The sequence below is a fragment of the Eulemur rufifrons genome, chromosome 7 (genome assembly GCF_041146395.1).
Source record: "Eulemur rufifrons isolate Redbay chromosome 7, OSU_ERuf_1, whole genome shotgun sequence".
Classification (NCBI taxonomy): Eukaryota; Metazoa; Chordata; class Mammalia; order Primates; family Lemuridae; genus Eulemur; species Eulemur rufifrons.
Genome location: NC_090989.1, coordinates 155822293 through 155844372, shown reverse-complemented (window position 1 = coordinate 155844372; position 22080 = coordinate 155822293). Strand labels below are relative to the sequence as shown.

Sequence of the window (22080 nt, the reverse complement as noted above, 5' to 3'; positions counted from 1 at the left end):
TATAAATAGATAAGTGTTGGAGCATTTCCCCAAATTTACCTTAATTAATTCTCATTATCCTATAAGATAGGTATTATCATGTACATTTTATAGATGAGAAGACTGAGGTGGAGTTGGAGTCAAAATATAGGTCTGCCTGGCCTCAAAGGCATGATAGAGGTAAAGGGGTAGAGGCTGCAAAGTACTGGGACTCTTAAAACCTTATTCTTACACCAGGCTTCAGGATACTTGTCTCCCTAACATCAGTCAGCATTCCCATTTTGTTTGCCCTTATCTGTCTGTAACTATTCAGTTTTGACCCGGGCTTGCAACTCAATTTACTGCTAATACTCCATATTAAAATTCCTTCTCTTTGGGTGGTACCTGCTTTATTTTAATAGCCTTTATTTGATTGATAGACCCAATAAGCTAGAAAATAGGCAACAACCTACAGATTTAGGAATATAACCAATACTGACCACTGGTTCATGCTGTCCTTACCTATACTGCAAAAGAAGAGAGAAGCATTAAGGGTATAACTACATGATGAGTGCGATGCGCACTGTCTGGGGAATGGGTACGCTTGGAGCTTTGACTCGGGGGGATGGGTGGTACATGGGCAACGTATGTAACCTGAACTTTTGTACCCCGATAATAAGCTGAAATAAAACAAAAAAAGACACATTTCTATAAAAATGGCCTGATTAATTCTTATCTAAGACCAAGGTGACACAAATCAACCAATGTGATTCATTCTAGATGGGCTCTCATGAGCCACATCTGTCCACTACTGGCCAGATGGGAGCTGTGTAAAACCTGAACAGATTTACTTCTATATCTACATTGAAAATATATATCTGAAAATCTCACAAGGAAGAAATAGTGCTGCTTTTCCTGTTGGTTATGTCAGAAACTCCCTCTTCTGACAAATCTAATCAAAATTCCATGCTTCACAAGAAATATGCATGGTTGGAGCTGGAAAGTCTGCTTAAAGAGTATGATCAGACCATATCCTTCTCATTAAACAAAGATTAAAGAGGAACTAACATTGGCTGAACATGTTCTGTGTGCCAGACACCGAACTAGGAGCTTTTAAAGCATTTGTAAAGATTAGATGAGTTGAGTTTTTTTCCTCACAAGATGGTGGAATAGGAGCTATATGTGCCTCACTCATTTGGAAATAGCATGTAAAGATTCATACTATGAATGTTTATCCAAGAAGGAACACAGGAGTTCAACATAAGAGTGAAAGAAACCTTCAGATATTGGGAAAAAGGTGGGCAGCAGCCTGTGTGGTGGGGTCCAGTGGAAAACTGAGTGAATTCCCAGTACATGAGAGGGGCAGATAGCATCTCCGTGATACACAGCCTCACTGGGGAGCCAGAAAATCTGGGACACAGGAGAGCTCCTTGACTGTACTAAACCCTGGATCTGACTTGGAGAAGTCAGGAGACTGTGAGAAGGAATGGCACTGGGAAGTGACCTGCACATGCTCCCAGACCTGACTGCCAATAGAAGGAGTCCATTTCTGATCCTAGCTCATAGAGGGCTGTGCCAGAGTCTGTCAGCTTGCAGGGCTGGCAGTCACTGGTTTGGAGATTCTCAGGCCAGGGATTATTGATCTGGTCTAGAGTGGGGTGGGGCCTTGCTACCAGAACTGAGAGATGAGTGTGGGGTGGGCTCCAGCCATGGGTACTGGAGTTGGGCACCCCCTACCCTCATGTGGCTGGAGCAGGAGGAGATCTGTCTGAGAAGCATGGTTGTGGCCTAGGCAGTGAGTTTTATAGCTTGGGACAGTTTTGCAAACTGAGAGCAAATGGCATATGACTTGGTTGACTGCTCCAAATTGCTGCAGAGGTCAGGCCATGGAAGGGAGCTCCATCATGTGTGGTACATGAGAACAAGGAGGATCCCACTACCACTAGCGAGATTGTGGAGCTGAGTTGCTCCTCTTTCCTCATGCCGGGTCTTTGGTGTACCAGTGGCTACTCTGCTCCTTGCTGGGGAGTTTCTCTGGGAACCTGAAGACTGCCCCATATTCCTGTTGAGGCTGGCACTTGTGCCCGTTGTTGAGGGGCCCAAGGGTGGGCTTGCCAGGCCTGGCCCTACTTGGCTCCAACTCTCCCCCCTACACCTCAGAGGAGAAATGTGAGACCCGGACAACTGAGTGCTCCATGGCCCAACCCATTCCCTGGGACATGAGAGTACTTCTAGTTAACAATAGGAAAGCATAAACTGTACTACCACCATTGCAGCTGGCTCTCACCTACAAGTGCCACCTGGTGGCCTGGAGGTCAACCCACAGAGCCCATTACAACATCTACTGGCACAAGTACACAACATTTGGGAAGACAAACTTCTTGGGATCTCTGCTACCACCATTGCCCATACCACCCAGGCCACCCAGGAGGCCTTGAGCCAGCTCACCTGCCTGGTGCTCTGCTACTACAGCCAGAATTTGAGAAAGCCACCACACTTCTTTGGTTACTTATGATGAAGAAAATCATACAGAGTCTTCGCCACTAAATGCACTCAGAAGCAAAGCCAAACAGCCCTACTCAATATACATCATAGTCACATCCTCAAGGGAAAAAAAAGGTCTAACCTAAATGAAAGTAAATTAAAAAAATAAGAAGAAAAAACTGTTTCTCCAGATTTGAAGAAATCTGCATAATAATACTGGAAGAATGAAAAATCAGGGGTTATAACACTCCCAAAGGAACACACTAGTTCTCTACCAATGAATTCAAACAAAAATAAAAGTTTCAACGTGCCAGATAAAGAATTCAGAATACTGATTATAAGAAGCTCAATGCATTCCAAGAGAAATCTTAAAGCCAATAAAATAAATCAGAAAATCAATTCAGGATATGAAAATGAAATTCACCAAGGAGAAATATATCATAAGAAAAATGAAACAGAACATCTAGAAATAAAAAATTCATTGAAGGAATTACAAAATGTAGTTGAAAGCATCAACAGTAGACTAGATCAAGCAGAAGAGAGAATTTCAGAACATGCAGACAGGTCTTTTGAATTAATCCAGTCAGACAAAAATAAATAAAATAGAATAAAAAATAATGAACAAAGCCTTCAAGAAGGAGACATTACAACATATAAAAAAGGATCATTACACTATATGAAAAACTACACGCTCACCAACTAGAAATGGATAAATTACTAGAAACATACAACCTCCCAAGATTGCACCAGATATAAAAATAGAAATCATGAACAGACTAATAATGAGTAGTGAGACTGAATCACTAATAATAAATCTCACCCAAAAAACCCCAGTAAAAGAGTACTTCAAAGAATTGTAAAAAAGAAAGAAAAAAGAAAAAAAAAATCACTAACAGACCAATAATGAGTAGTGAGATTGAATCACTAATAACAAATCTCACCAAAAAAAGCCCAGTAAAACAGCACCTCAAAGTACTATAAAAAAGAAAGAAAAAAGAAAAAAAAAAAAAAAAGGAAAAAAGAAAGCCCAGGACCAGAGTGATTACCTACTGAATTCTACCAAATGTACAAAGAAAAACTGGTACCAATCCTCTTGACATTGTTCCAAAAAATAAGGAGAAGGAAATCCTCCCTAATTCATCCTATAAAGCCAGAATCACCCTGATACCAAAGCCAGAAAAGTACACAACACAGAAAGAAAATTACAGACCAATAGCCCCAAGGAATATAGACACAAAAATCCTCAAAAAAAAAAAAAAAAAAATACTAGTAAACCAAATCCAATAGCACATCAAAAAGATAACACACCATGATCAAATGGATTTTATTCCTGGGATGCAAGGATGGTTGAACATATGCAAATCAATAAATGTCATTTGTCACACGAACAGAATTAAGGACAAAAACCATATGATATCTCAATAGATGCAGACAAAGCAGCTGATGAAATTCAGCACCACTTCATGGTAAAAACCCTCATCAAACTAGGTATAGGAAGGACATACCTCAAAATAATATACATCATATATGACAAACCCACAGCCAACATCATACTTAAAGGGGAAAAATTGAAAGCAATCTCCTTAAGATCTGGAACAAGATAAGGATGATCACTTTCACCAATCCTATTCAACATAACACTGGAAGTCCTAGCCAGAGCAATCAAGCAAGAGAAAAAAATAAAAAGCATCCAAATTGGAAAAGAGGAAGTCAAATTAACTCTGTTTACCAATGATACAATCTTATAACTAGAATATACTAAAGACTCCTCCAAAACCTGTTAGATTTATTAAGTGTAAAGTCTTAGGATACAAAATAAACATACAAAAATCAGTAGCATTTCTATATACTAACAATTGAACTGAGAACCAAATCAAGAGGTCAATCCAATTTACAGTAGCTACAAAACAAGAACAAAAACAAAAACAAACACCTAGGAATATATTTCACCAAAGAGGTGAAAGAACCCTACAAGGAAAACTACAAACACTGATGAAATAAATTATATTAATAGATAGCACAAAGGGAAACACATTGCATGCTCACAGAATGGAAGAATCAATATTGTTAAAATGACCATACTGCCCAAAGCAATCTACAGATTCAATGTAATCCTTATCAAATTACAAATGTCATTTTTCATAGTTAAAAAGAAACCATCCCAAAATTCATATGGAACCAGAAAAAGAACCCAAATAGCCAAAGCAAGCCTAAGCAAAATGCACAAAGCTGGAGGCATCACAATACCTGACTTCTAATTATACTACAAGGCTACAGTAACAAAAAAGCATGGTAGTGGTGCAAAAAAGGACACAGATCAATGAAACAGAATAGAGAACCCAGAAAAAAAGTCACCAGCTAACTGATTTTAGAAACAGTTAATAAAATCAAACAATGGGGAAAGGATACTCTTTTCCATAAATGGTGCTAGGAAAACTGAATAGCAATATGCAGAAGAATGAAATTCGACCTTTCTCTCACCATATACAAAAAGAAACTCAAGATAGATTAAAGACTTAAATGTATGAACTGAAACTATAAAAATACTTCAAGAAAACATATGGAAAACTCTTCTGGACAACGGTCTAGGCAAAGAGTTCATGACTAAGTCCTCGAAATCACAAGCAGCAAATCCAAAAATAGACAAATGGGATTTTTGGTGTAATTAAGTCCAATTTGTCTATTTGTTTTATTGTGACAGGGTCTCACTCTATTGCTTGGGCTACAGTGCAGTGGCATAATCACAGCTCACTGCAAACTCAAACTCCTGGCCTCAAGTAGTCCTCCTGCTCCAGCCTCCTGAGTAGCTGGGACTATAGGCACTTACCACCATGACCAGCTAATTTTTCTATCTTTAGCCTGGGCTCAAGCAATCCTCCTGCCTCAGCCTTCTAGGTATCTGGGACTACACGAATGTGCCACTGTGCCTGGCTAATTTTTCTATTTTTTTTAGTAAAGATTGGGTCTCGCTCTTGCTCAGGCTGGTCTTGAACTCCTGGCCTCAAGTGATCCTCTTGCCTTGGCTTCCCAGAGTGCTAGGATTACAGGCGTGAGCCTCCATGTCTGGCCTACATTTAAGTCTTTATTTCATCTTGAGTTAATTTTTGTACAAGGTGAGAAATAGGGATCCAGTTTCATTTTTCTGCATACTGCTATCCTGGCACCATTTATTGAAAAGGGTGTTTCCCCATGTATGCTGTTGTTGACTCTATCAGACACCACAGGTTCTAAGTATGTGACTTTATTTCTGCATTCTCTATTATGTTCCAATGATCTATATGTCCATTTTTATACCAGCATTATGCTGTTTTGGTTACTTTAACCTTGTAGCGTAAAGTCAGGCAACGTAATGCCTCCAGCTTTGTTCTTTTTACTTAAGACTGCTTTGGCCACTTGGGCTCTTTTTTGGTTCCATATGAATTTTAGAATTTTTTTTTCTAATTCTGTGAATAATAATGTTGGTATTTCATTGAATCTATAGATATCTTTGGGTGATATGGTCATTTTAATAATATTGATTCTTCCATTCCATGAGTATGGGATGTTTTTCCATTTGTTTCTGTCATCTACAATTTCTTGCATCATGATTTTTAGTTCTCCTTGTAGAGATCTTCTACCTTCTTGGTTAAATTTGTTCCAAGGTTTTTTTTTCTTTTTTAGCTATAATAAATGGGATTAAGTTCTTGATTTGGCTCTCAGCTTGGTTGCTGTTGGTGTACAGAAATACTGATTTTTGTACATCGATTTTATAACCTGAGACTTTGCTGGGTTTATTTATCAAATCTAGGAGGCATTTGGAGGATTCTTTAAGGTCCTCTAGGTACAAGATCATTATCAGCAAATTGGGATAATATGACATTCTCTTTTCTAATTTGGATACTCTTTCTTTCTTTCTCTTGCCTAATTGCTCAGGCCAGGATTTCTAGTACTATGATGAAAAGAAGTGGTGAAAGGGTGCATCCTTGTCTTGTTCCAGTTCTCAGGGGGATTCTATCAACTTTTCCCCTTTCAGTATAATGTTGGTTGAGGGTTTGTCAAATACACCTTTTATTATTTTGAGCTATGTTCCTTCTATGCTGAATTTTTTGAGGGTTTTAATCATGGAGAGGTGTTGGATTTTTATCAAATGTTTTCCTGCATCTATTGAGATGACCATATGGTTTTGGTTTTAATTATTTTATGTGGTGAATCACATTTATTTACTTGTGTATGTTGAACCATCCTTGCATCCCTGGGATGAACCCCACTTGATCATGGTGAGTCATCCTTTTGATGTGCTGTTGAATTCAGTTTGCCAGTATTTTGTTGAGGATTTTTGTATCTATGTTCATCAGAGACATTGGTCCGTAGCTTTCTTTTTTTGTTGCATCCTTTCCTGGCTTTAGTATTAGGGAGATAATGACTTTGTAAAATGAGTTAGGAAGGAGTCCCTCCTTCTCCATCTTTTGGAACAGTTTGGGATTGGCACCAGCTCTTTTTTTCTATGTCTGGTAGCATTTGGCTGTGAATCCATGAGGTCCTGAGCTTATTTTTTGCGGGAGATTTTTTATTAATGATTCAATCTTGCTACCCATTATTAGTCTGTTAAGGAGTTCTACTTCTTCCTGGTTCAATATTGGGAGGGTGTATGCTTCAGGAATTCATTCATTTCCTCTAGGTTTTCTAATTTGCGAGTGTACAGTTGCTCACAATAGTCTTTGATGATCTTTTGTATTTTTATGGTATCAGCTTTAATGTCTCCTTTTTCATTTCTGATTGTTTATTTGGATCTTCCCTCTTCTTTTCCTGGTTAATCTAGCTGGTGGTTTATCAATTTTGTTTATCTTTTTGAATAACTGTTTTGTTGATCCCTTGTATTGTTTTTATTTTTTGGTCTCTATTTCATTTGGTTCTCCTCTGATCTTTGTTATTTCTTTTCTTCGGCTAACTCTGCACTGGGTTTGTTCTGGTTTTTCTATTAAATAGTTCCTTGAGGTGGGATATTAGGTTGTTAATTTGTGATATTTGTTTTGTTTTTTTAATATAGGCATTTAAATGGCATAAATTTCCTTTTTAGCACTGCTTTTGCTGTATCCCAGAGGTTTTGGTACATTGTGTTTTCATTTTTATTTTCTCAAAAGCTTGTTAATTTCCACCTTTATGTCTTCATTGACATAAAAACATTGTTCAGGAGCATGTTATTTAATTTCCACAGTTTTGCATAGTTTCTGAAGTTCCTCCTTCATTATTCATCCACTATTATTGTGCTCCTGTTTATCTCTTTCTTTAGGTCTACTAATACTTGTTTTGTGACTGAGTGCTCCTATGTTGGGTGTATATTTAGGATCATTATATTCTCCATCTGAATTGATCCCTTTATCATAATATAATGACTTCTTTTAAAAAAACTGTTTTTGATTTAAAGTCTGTTTTATCAGATATAAGTATAGGTACTCCTGCTTGCTTTTGGTTTCTATTTGCATGGAATATCTTCTTCCACTCCTTTACTTTCAGTCTGTATGTCTTTGAGTAAGGTGAGTTTATTGAAAGTAGCATATAGTTGAATCATATTTTTTTAAATCCATTCTGTCAATCTATACCTTTTCAGAGGAACATTTAATCCATTTACATCCAAGGTTAATATTGATATGTGAGGCTTTGTTAATATTGATATTGTTAGCTGATTTCTAATCATTTTATAATTTCTTTCTTTTTCTCTTTGTCTTTGTGATTTGCTGAACTTGTCATGTTGGCATTTAACTCCTTTCTCTGTCTCCTTTGTGAGACTGTTTTATATGACCTGTGAATTTTGTATTTTTGTGTTTTTGAGATATTGAATATTGTCCTTTTGTTTCCACGTTCAAGACTCCTTTGAGTATGTTCTATAGGGCCAGTCTAGTAGTCACAAATTCTCTCAGCATTTGCTTGTCTTGGAAAGACTTTATTTCTCTTTCATTTATAAAGCTTAATAAGGCTATAAAATTCTTAGTTAGCAGTTTTTTCTTTCAGCATTTTGAAAATGCCTCCCATTCTCTTCTGTCCTGTAAGGTTTCTGCTGAGAGATCCACTGGTTGTCTGATGGGATTTTCTTTATAGGTGACTAGATGCTTCTGTTAATTTTATTATTTCCTCTTTCACTTTGAATTTAGTCATTCTGATTATAATATGCCATGGTGAGGTCCTTTTGCAATGTATTTGCCTGGGGATCATTAGGCCTCTTGTATCTGAATGTCTAAGTCTCTTGGTAGTCTTGGGAAGTTTTCATTGATTATTTTCTTAAATAGGTTTTCTAAATTTTTTGATATCTCTTTACCTTTGGGAATACTGATAATTCATAAGTGCATTCACTTTATGTAGTCCCAGATGTCTCAAAGGCTTTCTTCATTCTTTTAAATTCTTTTTCCCTTATTTTTGTCTGAGTGGATTATTTCAAAAGACCTCTCAAGTTTTGAGGTTCTTTCTTCTGCTTTGTGTAGTCTATTCTTGAAGCTTTTGAATATGTTTTGTATTTCCTTCAATGAATTTCTCAGCTCCAGAATTTCTGCGTTTTTAAAAAAATGATACCTATCTCCTTGGTAAATTTCTCATTCAAATTCTAAATTGATTTTCTGACTTCTTTGTATTGACTTTCAGATTTCTCTTCCATCTCATTGAGCTTCTTTGGAATCAATATTTGGAATTCTTTATTTGGTATTATGGGGAATTCTTTTTGATTGGGATCTGTCACTGGACAACTTTGTGGTCCTTTGATGGTGTCATATTTCTTTGCTTTTTCATGCTTCCTATGTCTTTACATTGATATCTGCACAGCTGATGTAGCAGTCATTTGTTCAAGTTTTTTGAAATTGCTTTTGAAGGGGAGAGTTTTTCTTGATGGTGTATATATTAACATGTTGTTGGCTGAATTGGATGCTTTGGCTTTGATTTTGGGTGCCTGCAATAGTGGGATCTTTATATGATTTCTTATGTAGTACACAGAGTCAGTGGTATTTGAGATTTCCTTAGTGGCTTAGGGAACAGTTGTTAGTTGACACTGTGGTTAAGTTTTGGTGGGAACTCAAATGGCAGCCATGCCAGTCTTTGGGCCCTAGTGGTGGAAGCAGTGGATTGAGTATGCCTGATTTTAGGCCCCAGAGCAGCTTATGCTGGCAGTGGTCTTAGTGTGTTCTGGGGAGGACAATTCTTGGGCCTTCAGGTAGCTTTCTCAAAATCCAGTAGCTGGATCAGAGGCCTGGGTGTGGTGGCAGGATCTCAAGGCCCCTGAGAAGCTGGTGTGATGTGGTAGGTAGCAGAAATGGCGGTGGAGCCATGCACTAGGACCCAAGTAGTCTATATTGGTGTTACTGGTAGCTGCAATGGAATGGGCAGGCTAGTCCCTAGTCCCATAGGTGCCTGTAACAGGGCAGTGGGTATTGTCCTAAGTGTACTTTGGAGAGCTTGGTCTTCCCTGTCCTCTCCTGGCCAGGTGATGGTTATACTCACATCACCTTCAAGTCAGCCTGAGGGTGTGGTCTGGCCCAGTGTTAAATTCTCAAAATGGTGCCAGGTGTGGTCTTGCAATAAAATAGGGCAGGACCCCTTTCAGGCAAGCTTCATGGACAAGAAACTAGGGATTTTTGTCTGCTCATGTCTCAGTCTCACAGGAGCCGGTAGCAGGGTGATAGGAATTGTTCTAGGTGTGTTAAGAAAGTTTGGGCTTCCCTGTCCCTCCTCAGCTGGGTGGGGCTGCAGCTGTGTCATCAGCCTGACTCAGCCTGAGGGAAGGGTGTTTCCCAGCTTTAAACTCCCCAAATAGTGCATTGGACCTGTCACCAGAGAGGGTGAGACCCTTTCCAGGCAAACAGCATGGGCAAGATGCTGGGAGGAGTGCCATCCGCTTGCATCTTGGTCTCACAGCAGCCTGTAGCAGGGCAATGGGAACTGTCTTAGGTATATGTAGGAGAGCTTAGGCTCCCCTTTCCCTCCTCAGCTAGGTGGCAGCTGCAGCTGTGTCCAGAACAGCTATTATTAAATAGTCAAAAAATAACAGATGTTAGCAAGGTTTAGGAGAAAAGGGAACGCTTATAAACTGTTGGTGGGAATGTAAATTAGTGCAACCTCTACGGAAAACAGTATGAAGATTTCTCAAAGAATTAAAAAAAGAACTACAATTTGATCCAGCAATTCCACTACTGGGTATTTACCTAAAGGACAAGAAATCATTGTATCAAAATGATATCTGTTTCTGTATGTTTACTGCAGCATTATTCACACTATTTAATAGCAAAGACATGGAATCAACCTAAGTGTCCATCACCAGATGATTGGATAAAGAAAATGAAAATTAAATTATGAAACCACAATTCTGTAAGACATTTCATCTTAAGCAACATGAATAAATTAAAATCTGGACTTATACATAATCGTGTGAGGCAAGTGACCATTACTTCCATTTTATAGATTAGAAATGGATGCTCAGAGTATTTAATAAACTCAAGATCACAAAAGATAAAGCAGGATAAATCATCTGTTTTATGAAATAATTCATAATGGAATTTATTTACATAATATGTACCCTCAGCATTAAAAGCATGGAAAAAGTTTGGGAAATACCAATTTATATCCTCCTTACAGGAGTACATCTGCCATATGAGGAAAACTTCACATGTACATATTTTCTGCAATTCCCTTCCTTAAACTATTAAAGAGAGAGAAGGAGCATAAATAAGAGGAAAAGCATAAACACACAAAGGGGAAAGAATGATACATCAGGGATCAAAACTAAGAATAGATGAAATTATGGAATCTAACCAGCTAGGCCACCATATTCTCAACACTAAACACCCCTAAGCTTTGGGTTTGTTTCTTTTGAAACAGTCACAGTAAAATGGTAAGACACCATTTAATAGACCTTTGTAACCAGATTGTCTATATTATCGTAGGCAAACAATTTACAAAGGAAATGGTGTACTATAAATATTATCATGTGATTTATAAGATCTACAATGTCCTCAGCAGGGAATTTGAACTTGTTTCTCTAAAATGATACTGATAAATTTTAGCATTATTCACAATGGCTAAAATGTGGAATCAGCTTAAGTGTTTATCAAGGGACGAATGGATAAAAAAGATGTGGTGCATGTATACAATCGAATATTATTTAGCCATGAAAAAGAAGGAAATTTTGTCATTTGCAGAAACATGGATAGATCTGGAGGACATTATTTTTTTATTTTTTTTTTTTTTGAGACAGAGTCTCACTCTGTTGCCCGGGCTAGAGTGAGTGCCGTGGCGTCAGCCTAGCTCACAGCAACCTCAAACTCCTGGGCTTAGGTGATCCTACTGCCTCAGCCTCCCGAGTAGCTGGGACTACAGGCATGCGCCACCATGCCCGGCTAATTTTTTTGTATATATATATATTTTAGTTGTCCATATAATTTCTTTCTATTTTTAGTAGAGACGGGGTCTCGCTCTTGCTCAGGCTGGTCTCGAACTCCTGACCTCCAGCGATCCACCCGCCTCGGCCTCCCAGAGTGCTAGGATTACAGGCGTGAGCCACCGCGCCCGGCCTGGAGGACATTATTTTAAGTGAAATAAACCAGGTACAGAAAGACAAATATTGCATTTTCACACTCATATATGGGACCTAAAAAAAAGATTGATCTCAAGGAGGTAGTGAATACAATGGTGGCTACTAGAGATTGGTAAGGGTGGTGAGAAGGGGTAATGAAAAGGTGTTGGTGAAAGGGTAATTCTGTTAAATAGAAGGAAAAAGTTCTAGTGTTCAATAGTGCAATGGGGCAACTATAGTTGGCAATGATTTGTTATATTTCAGAATAGCTAGAAGTTTTCAAATGCTCCCAGCATGGGGCAATGATAAATGTTTCAGGTGAATCATGTCCCAATTGCCCTGATTTGATCATTGTATGTTGTATGCTTGTATCAAAATACAACATGTACTCCATGAATATGTATAATTATTCTGTATCAATAAAAAAAGGAAAAAAAATTTTAGAAAATACTTTTTTCCTTGATAAAAATCTATGAAAATAAAAATGTTTGTATTTCCACAAAGCAAGTTTATTTTCCTCAAGTATTTAATTTTATACTAGAGAACATTGCTTAATCGATACTTTCTTAATCGATACACAAAGGAAGAAATAAACTAATTTAATTCATTTTATTTCAAGTATACAAAAGGCCATGCAGGAAGTGGCAGATGGAGAAAGTCTGGGAATTATGGTCCAGGCCTTAAAGGAGGCAACTGGACTTAAATTAGACAGATGTAAATGAGGGGCCCAGATGCATGCATTTGTCTGTTTGTGAGCCAGAATTAGTACAAAAAGTGCACTCTGGGAGGAAACAGCGATGGCTGTTTGCTGATCAAGTTCTCACTGTTAAGGCACATTAGACCATTTGGCAGAAGTTAAAAGTATGAGTTAGAGAGCTGGAGCAACAATTCTGATTCTGTCTATAAAAGCTTTCTTGGAATTGACTCAACAATCAGGAACTTTATCCCTTAAAAATTTTAGAGAGTATCTGTTAGCAGGAGAAACATTATCACAATCTTCATTACAAATTAACATAACATCCAGGATGGTAAAGATCAAAAGATCTCACTCCACCATTTGGAGGAACCTTCACTTCTCAGTTTGGTTTGAAAGACAAATGCATTGTAATTATCAATGAAAAAAAAAACTTCAAGGCAAAGAATGAAGATTTCAACGATTACTCCTCTAAGTACCTCTTTCTCCATTAGCAAGAAAACAAGAGGCAGCCAGAGGCAAAGAAAGAACAGTGGCTTCTTATGGAGAACATGACTCTGGCAGAAGGTCCTTTCTCAAGAACAAAGAGTTAATACATCAAACAGCACCTCCAAGATGGACACCCCCAGAGGGCAAGTACAATACTTCAGAGCAATAACAGCAGCAGCTGACCCTTCCTGACAGGCCAGGTACTATCCCAAGGGCTTCATATATATTGACTTATTTGATCCTCACTGTAACACACAAGATAGATATTAATATTATTCCATTTGTAAAGATGACAAAACTGAGAGACAGAGAAGTCAAAAACCTTGCTCAACATCATACAACCTATACGTGGCAGAGCCAAGAGTTCAACCCAGGCAGTCTATCTTAGGAATCTGCCTTCACCTGTACTAGCTCTAGCTCTACTGGAAAGGTACCTACCTCTCTGTGACTGAGTAAAAGCAAACCTACCCTTATCCCAGAACATGGAGTTGAAAACCAGACTTTCCTTTGTATACTCTTATAAAATTAATTTTTTAATAATATTAAATAGATATAAAAGACAATTTATAGAATATTTAAGAAGTGTGCTCTTCAGACCAGCTGAACTGGCATCAACAGGGAATTGTTGATGTTAGAAACGGAAATTCTTGGCCCCATCCCAATTTACTGTATTAGATACTCTGGGGGAGATGTTCAGCAATGTGTTTTAACAAGTCCTCCACTGGTATAGAAAATACTGATACAATGAACACCTGTGTACTCACTACTCATTTTTAGAAAAAGAACATTCTGTCATCTCTGAAGCTCCTCCTCAAACTCATACTCCTACCTCTCTTCTCAGACTTAACCACTAACCTAAATTTTGTGGTTATCATTTCCTTGTTTTCCTTCATAACTTCCTCATGTTTTTGAATCTATAATGAATATACTATTTATAATCCATTAAACAGGTTGTTATGCCTTTCTAAATAAGGTTCTTAGGTTCTTATGGTAGCTAAATAGTAAGAGATACAGGAAAAAATTGCCATTTTATTCACGAAAAATTTAAACTATTTATTATAACTTATACATGTTAACACAATTAAAATACAAATAGCATGTACATGTATACTCATGTAATTATAGTGCTTTATCAGAAATACTTATTTTTATTCTTTCTTTTTCCAAGTGGAAGGGGTTCTATGAGTAACAGAGAGGGTCTCTCTGCCCTTTTCCTCACTTTCCTGGGAGAAGAACTGACTTCTCTGGCCAGTGCATCTAACAGAAGGAGCTGGGCATGAACATCTCAGTTCTGCCTCTTCCCTCTTTTGGGACTAACCTGCTTGCAGAGAGCACACAATCTCTGCACCACCAGGCTCCACATGATGGTGACTTTAAAAGTCTTTCTAATACAGGGTTCATGTTAATCACAAGTGTAATGGGTTGAATGGTGGCCGCCACAAAGATATGTCCACATCCTAATCTCCAGAACCTGTGAATGTTACCTTATTTGAAAAAAGGGTCTTTGCAGTTGTAATTAAGGATTTTTGAGGTGAATCCAGTGACAAATATTCTTATGAGAGAAAGGCAGAGGGAAATTTGAGACAAAGTGAAGAGTAGAAGACACAGACAGAAGAGAAGACAATGTGAAGTAGCAGCAGGGACTGGAGTGATGTGGTCCTAAGTCAAGGCATGCTAACAGTCACCAAAAGCTGGAAGAGACGAACAATAGATTCTGCCTTATAGACTGCAGACAGAGTGAGGTTCTGCTGACATCTTGATTTCAGACTTCTGGCTCTAGAACACTGAGAATGAATTTTTGTTGTTTTAAGCCACCAAATTTGTGATAATTTGCTACAGTAGCCGCAGGAAACTAATACACAAGTCCACCTGGCTCATGTATCTAAACTAGGACCTCAAATTTAAGTTTTGTTGTTAACAAAGGTGGCACTTTCACCTACACTACTTACATATATACAAACACAATCTATGCTACTCTACATTGTGCATTTAGTCTTATTTATATCTGCTTGACATCTGCATCCTGATTTGTTTTGATCTCAGCTAGGGAGATCTACGATATCTGTTAGCCCTCTCAAATGGCAACAGACAGCATTTTATTCTTAGTTTACTAACTTGAAAGTGTTAAATAATTGAGAATTAAGGTTGACCTTTGTCAAATACTTTTTTGATATCAAGATAACCGTAAGAGTTTTCCCCTTTGGATGATGGATATGATGCATTATATGCTAACTGCATTATGATCAGAGTGCGGCTTCTGCAATTTCTGCCTTATGGAAGTTACAGAAATTTTTTCTATGAACAATTTTTGTAAATGTTTCACAAGCAATACAAAAGATATGTTCTGTTTGTTAGATAAAAAATTTTGTTTAGAGCTGGGAGAACCATACAACCTGGTAAGCTGGAATGCTCCTTTTACATCTGTTGTCCTGGCATCAATAACAATCCTTTTGAGTATCTAGTTCTAGTTTAGACAATGAATTATGCTTACCCTATTCATAGGTAGGAGAGCAAGCGGTTAAGATCATGGTCTCTTAACCAGGCTGCTTAGGCACATTCCTCACCACTCTATGCCTTGTTTCCTCACTGTGAATTTTTCATGAACAAGAGATAATAACAGCTCATGGCAAGTACTCACTGAAGCTATTATCATCTATTACATTAAACTTATTCAGATTCTCTCCTAAATCATTTCCATATTTATTTATTTTGGTCTTCTTATCTGTCAAGAGGCGTGTGAAAATATTTTTCACTATACTTTCATCTTCTCTTTATATTTCTCATAAATTGTCTATAATAACTTGAAGTCAATATTTTTATATGCTTTAACGTCATCACAATTAGACCTTCACTATAAATTTCACCATGTACTGGTATAAAATGACTCTTCTATCCCTTTGAAATAAAAAATAAGCTTTCTGGAATAGGAGAGAAGTGGAAGCAGAGAAATTGCCAAGGACGTGAGGCTTTGGCTCTGCTTTTTCTACCCAGCTAAGATGTTGAGTTTGTTAAGGCTGGATTTGGTCAATGTTCCTTTAAACAGAAGTGCATGGACTGTTAGGAAAATTCCTTCAGCACAAGGGTGTAAACCCTGAATTTAATGGGTAGCAAACAGCAACCCTCTACTTCTGTGGTCCCCAGCCTCCAGGCTGTGGACCAGTACTGGTCCATGGCCTGTTAGGGACTGTGTGGTAGATGTCTGCCACCCCTCCCATCCCCTGTAGAAATATTGTCTTCCATGAAACTTAGGAATCGTGGGGGGTGGGGGAGGGACAGCAGGAGGTGAGCAGCAAGCTAGGAAGCTTCATCTGTATTTACAGCCAGTCCCCATCGCTCCCATCACCACCTGAGCTCCGCCTCCATACCCCCAACAATTCCGCCAATCCCGTCTGTGGAAAACATCGTCTTCCATGAAACTGGCCCCTGGTGCCAAAGAGGTTGAGGACCACTGCTCTACTTTGCAGAAACCAAGCAATCATGGGCTGGTCCTGCAGGGATTCTGGGGCTGAAGGAGTGGGTGCTATCACACGCCACATCTGTGCCAGCCTCTTTTCTTCCCATGAGATAATGTGTTTTTGGAGGATAAAATAAGAACTTAATTTAACCTTAGAGTAGATGTATGCTCTCTTTCCATCAATCCCTGATACTCCTGACAATAACATCCATTTTATATCTTTCACCTTATATTAATAATTATGCTTACAGTATAATCACCAAATTAAAGTGTTGAATTTATTGTAAACTTCACCTTAAAAGCAGCATAGTAAGTGGTGTATCATGAGGGCTATAGAACAAATGAAAACACACATAAAAAAACAATGCAAGAGGTGGTTTTGGGTTTTTTTTGAGACAGAATATCACTCTGTTGCCTAGGCTAGAGTGCCATGGTGTCAGCCTAGCTCACAGCAACCTCAAACTCGTGGGCTCAAGCGATCCTCCTGTCTCAGCCTCCCGAGTAGCTGGGACTACAGGCATGCGCCACCATGGCCAGCTAATTTTTTCTATATATATTTTTTTAGTTGTCCAGATAATTTCTTTCTATTTTTAGTAGAGATGGTGTCTCACTCTTGCTCAGGCTGGTCTCGAACTCCTGACCTTGAGTGATCCTCCCTGCTCGGCTTCCCAGAGTGCTAGGATTACAGGCGTTAGCCACCGCGCCTGGCCCACAAGAGGTTTTTATCTTTGCAAAATCCTGTCCTAGCAAAGGCTAAAGCACTATCAATAGGAATTAGTAAAGTCTTTAAGCTTCCAATTCAATCTAATCAACAAACACATTGCCTAAAACTTATTGGAAAATATTGCTTCTTCTGAGGGTCGGATTCACAGTGCTGGTATGGATTTAAATTACTAATCCTAGAAGAATTCCATACTACACACAAAATCAGTTTCACAAACATGCATTTGAGAGTCTGTCTGAAAGTCTGTCAATGTTTTCAAATGGAAAAATTATCCTACATTTTAACTCTATCAGTCCTTCAAAAGAAATATTTAAAAAAACTATCTTCTCTAGAAACATTTTTCTTTGGCTTTTTAGGTATATTACATACAGCTCATAGGAGGAGCTGAGAAAAACGTGTACACAAATCCCACTTCTTGCAAAGTGACATGCTGGTACTGAAAGCTGTTGTTTTAGAAGCAATTAGGCCAATTAAGCCTGACAGCATGATTTCAGAAGGAATGCTGTGAAAGCCCTATCGGCAATGAACATTTACACTAAAACACAGAAAAGCGGATACATGCACAGAGATACAATTTTGGAATGCTATCCATAAATCACTTGCCCTTGGAAGGGCAGTGGAGTAAGAAAATAATGATGATTTTAGGTTTCTGTTTAGTTCTTTTAAAAAAGAGGAAGGCATATGAAGAAGCAGGTTCTACCATCCATCAATGAAGGGATTTGGTAAATGGAGAAAAGTCTGTAAGTATGTAACTGATACACAAAAGGAGGAGAAAACCAGCCAATGTTTTCTTTATAAATTACATTCCAAAGGAAGATCCTCATCCCATAAAGTATACAACTCTGAACAGATCAGAGTTGGAGGCAAAATAGGTAATAAGGAGATTTGGGTTTGTATTTTGGAATTAATCAAACGTGGTTTATTATATAAAAGCCCAAATTAAGAGTAGTTGTGAATTAAGTTCATCTTATGCCCAAGTAAGACAGAACAACAGATAATGCAAAAAAATCTCTCCATACAATATGATGATGAAAATATTTAATATTGTGATTGACAGTATTTGATTTAATTTGGAAAAACAATGTTGGATTAACACTAAAAGGACAGATTTAAAAAAAATTCTCGGCCGGGCACGGTGGCTCACGCCTGTAATCCTAGCACTTGGGAGGCCGAGGCGGGCGGATCCTTTGAGCTCAGGAGTTCGAGACCAGCCTGAGCGAGAGCGAGACCCCGTCTCTACTAAAAATAGAAAGAAATTATATGGACAACTAAAAATATATAGAAAAAAAAAATTAGCCGGGCATGGTGGCGCATGCCTGTAGTCCCAGCTACTCGGGAGGCTGAGGCAGAAGGATTGCTTGAGCCCAGGAGTTTGAGGTTGCTGTGAGCTAGGCGGACGCCACGGCACTCACTCTAGCCTGGGCAACAGAGCGAGACTCTGTTTCAAAAAAAAAAAAAAATTCTCACAGAAATACACTTGCTTTAGAAACTCACTAGATTCACCACTGATCATTTTTTTAGCACTATTTATTATTTGTGTCTAAGTCTCCATCAGCAAAGACAGAATATATGCCTGCATTCTGTATTTCTTTTCATTATTCTGTTTTTTCTATTGTTTGCTTAGCAAAAGTCAGGAGGAGATGGACTACTTCTATAAGGCAGATCACTTGGCTCAATAACACTAAAAATAATGCCATGCCTGGTTGGATGTGACTTATAGATCTGTGGTGGCAGAAATGAAGACTGAATCTCTCAGAAAAACAGGCTTTTCTTTAAAGATAGGGCAACTTGACTTGTGATCATTCTTTTAAGCAATCTTCATCACCAGCCAGCTTAGTTACAATAACTGGTAGATAAGTACTGACACAGAAGACTCTTTTATAGCTGAAGATACATGAGAAATTATATTGTTAGCTTTTCTGCAAATATATAATAAAGTTGGTTAATTCTGGAGAGAAGAGGAAATGTGTACTATTAGACTTTCACTTTAGGATAGAAGGTTCCAAACTCAGCTGTTTGGAATTACCTGGGAAACTTATTGAAAAAACATTGTCTGGGCCCCTCCCCAAACCTGAGATCAATCTCTGCATTTAAAAAAAAAAATTCCGTATCCTACAATATGGTGATTCTGTGTCCACAAGGTTTGAGAACTGCTGCTCTTGATGGCAGTGTTGGGATGTCTTATGCTGCAAATCATTAATATTCCTGATGTCCATTACTCACGTGTAAACTTTAAGAACAAAATCCTTTTCTTCCTTTAATTCTGTGAGTGATTGTAGGACATCCAAGATGCTTAGGACTGCACAGCCATATGGTCGCCTGTAGTGCAGATGAGCAGGGCCCTTCTTTGAGTCATTCAGGAGCATCCGGCCTTGGACACAGCAGAAAACACCAGTTAGACTGAGAACTTCACTGTCCTCTCTGACATCTTTTGACTGTCATCCAAGGATGCCAGAGATACAGGTACCTAAGAGATCCTCTATATTGGAAGACTACAGGGCTAAATGGAGTCATACAAGGATATTTATGTGGCAGAATACCAAACAGGCCTCTGGCAAAGGCTCTTTGCTTGCACACAATCAATCAATCATCCTTATCATCTACCTCTAAACCAACACCAATAGTCTATTTATTAATCACATGAGGATAAAAGAGTGGTTTCATGAATTTCTTAGAAAAAGCAATGTGCTAATAAATTTAAATATGTCAGGTATATTAAGGATACAAAGTTCAGTATTTTAGCTGCCAGGCATAAACTATGTATGCACAGATAAGGAAGACACCGTGTTCTTCTTTCAACCAAATTTTCCTGCAGAAGGTGCTCCTGAACCACTGTGGAAATGAAAGCAGTCTTGAGAAGTAGACAGGTGCTTGCTTTGCCTGCTTACCAAAGCAGTGCCTACAGTGGCAAGAAGACTTGCAAATGCTGGAACCTCAACAAATGCCTTAAGTATAGCAAAGTAGTTTCTCCACAGATAAAAAATATTCTTTGACAAAAATGTACACAATATGGTAGAACGAAACCTATGAAGGAAGATTTGGGTAGCCATAGACCCAAAAGTTATGTCATAAACTTGAAATAAATCTGGGCAAACCAACCACAGAACAGTAGAAAAAAATAACTTTTTTTCATCTTTGGTAGGATAAAAGTGAGATGCCATCCATCTTCTGGAGTGACCACAACTCTAATTTTGTGAAAAATAGCACAGATACATAATTTTGGACTCAAACCACAAGAAAGGGCATTTACCACCTGTTAAGTTGGCACCCCTGGCAACCTGCTATAAGATCTCTGAACGAGAGGGTAGGTACAGAGGCAGGACATTGTGCTAAAGAGAATGTAAAAAAGCAGACCACTTGAAATAAAAAGTTTGGGCACCAAACCAAATGGGGAGCAGAAGGTTTCAAGTGGCAAACCTGCCCCCCAAAAAACAAAACAAAAAAGCATCCATTTATATTAAACCCAGCTATCACAGCAGCTGAGCTTAAGGTAGAGCTCCAACACAAGTTGGACTCCAGTCCTGAGACCTGAAATAACAGGTAAGATCTGTGGAGAAAACAAAGCTCATTCATAGGAGATACTTATCCCAAATTGGGCCAGTCTTAGTTATGAGAATGGATAAGGTGAAGTACCTATTCGGATCACGTGGGCAACTATATACAAATCTCTCTTCATATCTTTGCTGCTCAGATCCTAAGAAAAGAGAAAAAACAAGTAAATTTAGGCAAGGAATACACAGAAAATTAAAATTTCATTTCGAACCTCTAGTGGTTTGCTTTCAGTATATGTTATAGGTGGGGGAAGGGAGATTACAGCACATGGCAGTTTAGTGTTTATTAAAATTCCTGTAGTTAAAGTCTGGATATTTTATATGCCTTTGGAAGTTAATTTTATTGACAACACTTTTCCAGATCTCATTTTGACCACCTAACAAATCAAACATCTACAAAAGTTCTCAAACAAATCTTCATGAGATTGCTCTATCCCACGTTTATTCCAGAATCACGTAAAAACATTTTGTAACAAAAGGAGTAAATTCTCAGTGCAGAAAATTATGGGAAAACAGCAAAAAGCTCATTAATAACTGAAATTCTAAAAGTTTATTCTCTAATTTTTTTTTGTTTGCTTGTTTCAGACAGGTTCTTGCTCTGTTGCCTGGCCTAGAGTGCAATGGCATCATCATAGCTCACTGCAACCTCATACTCTGTCTTAAGTGATCATCCTGCCTCAGCCTTCCAAGTAGCTGGGACTATGGGCACATATCACCATGCCCGGCTAATTTTTTTTATTTTTTGTAGAGACGGGGTCTCACTATGTTGCCTAGGCTGGTCTCGAACTCCTGGTCTATTCTCTAGTTTAACATTGATTCATTGTCCACAAATGATTATTACATACTAGGTATGTTCCCTTTAAGACAGCGGGCCCCAACCTTTTTGGCACCAGGGACTGGTTTCATGGAAGAAATTTCTCCATGGACTGGGGGTGGGGGTGGAACTAAGTTACATTCCAAAGGAAGATCCTCATCCCATAAAGTATACAACTCTTATCAGAACAGAGTAGAAGGCAAAATAGGTAATAAGATTTGGGTTTATATTTTGAAATTAATCAAGTGTGATTGATTAAATTAATATAAAGGCCTATCTTCCTGCATTATCTCTCACACATTTGTATATACAGGGATTGTTTATCATGAAAGTCAGCAGAATCCTCATTGAATTGGCCAGTCACATAAGTATAAAACAGCCCC

At 38.2% G+C, this 22080-nt stretch overlaps 1 protein-coding gene across 1 annotated transcript in view; it reads right to left on the bottom strand.

The window, feature by feature from the left end:
• The window catches only part of DOCK3 (dedicator of cytokinesis 3), a 599641-nt gene that overhangs the window by 138748 nt on the left and 438813 nt on the right, over nucleotides 1–22080 (bottom strand). The window contains exons 11-12 of the mRNA XM_069473668.1: nucleotides 20966–21026; nucleotides 19556–19703 (exon numbers count right to left, since the gene is read on the bottom strand). Of these exons, the coding sequence (XP_069329769.1) occupies nucleotides 19556–19703; nucleotides 20966–21026 (209 nt within the window). The remainder of the gene's footprint in view (nucleotides 1–19555; nucleotides 19704–20965; nucleotides 21027–22080) is intronic.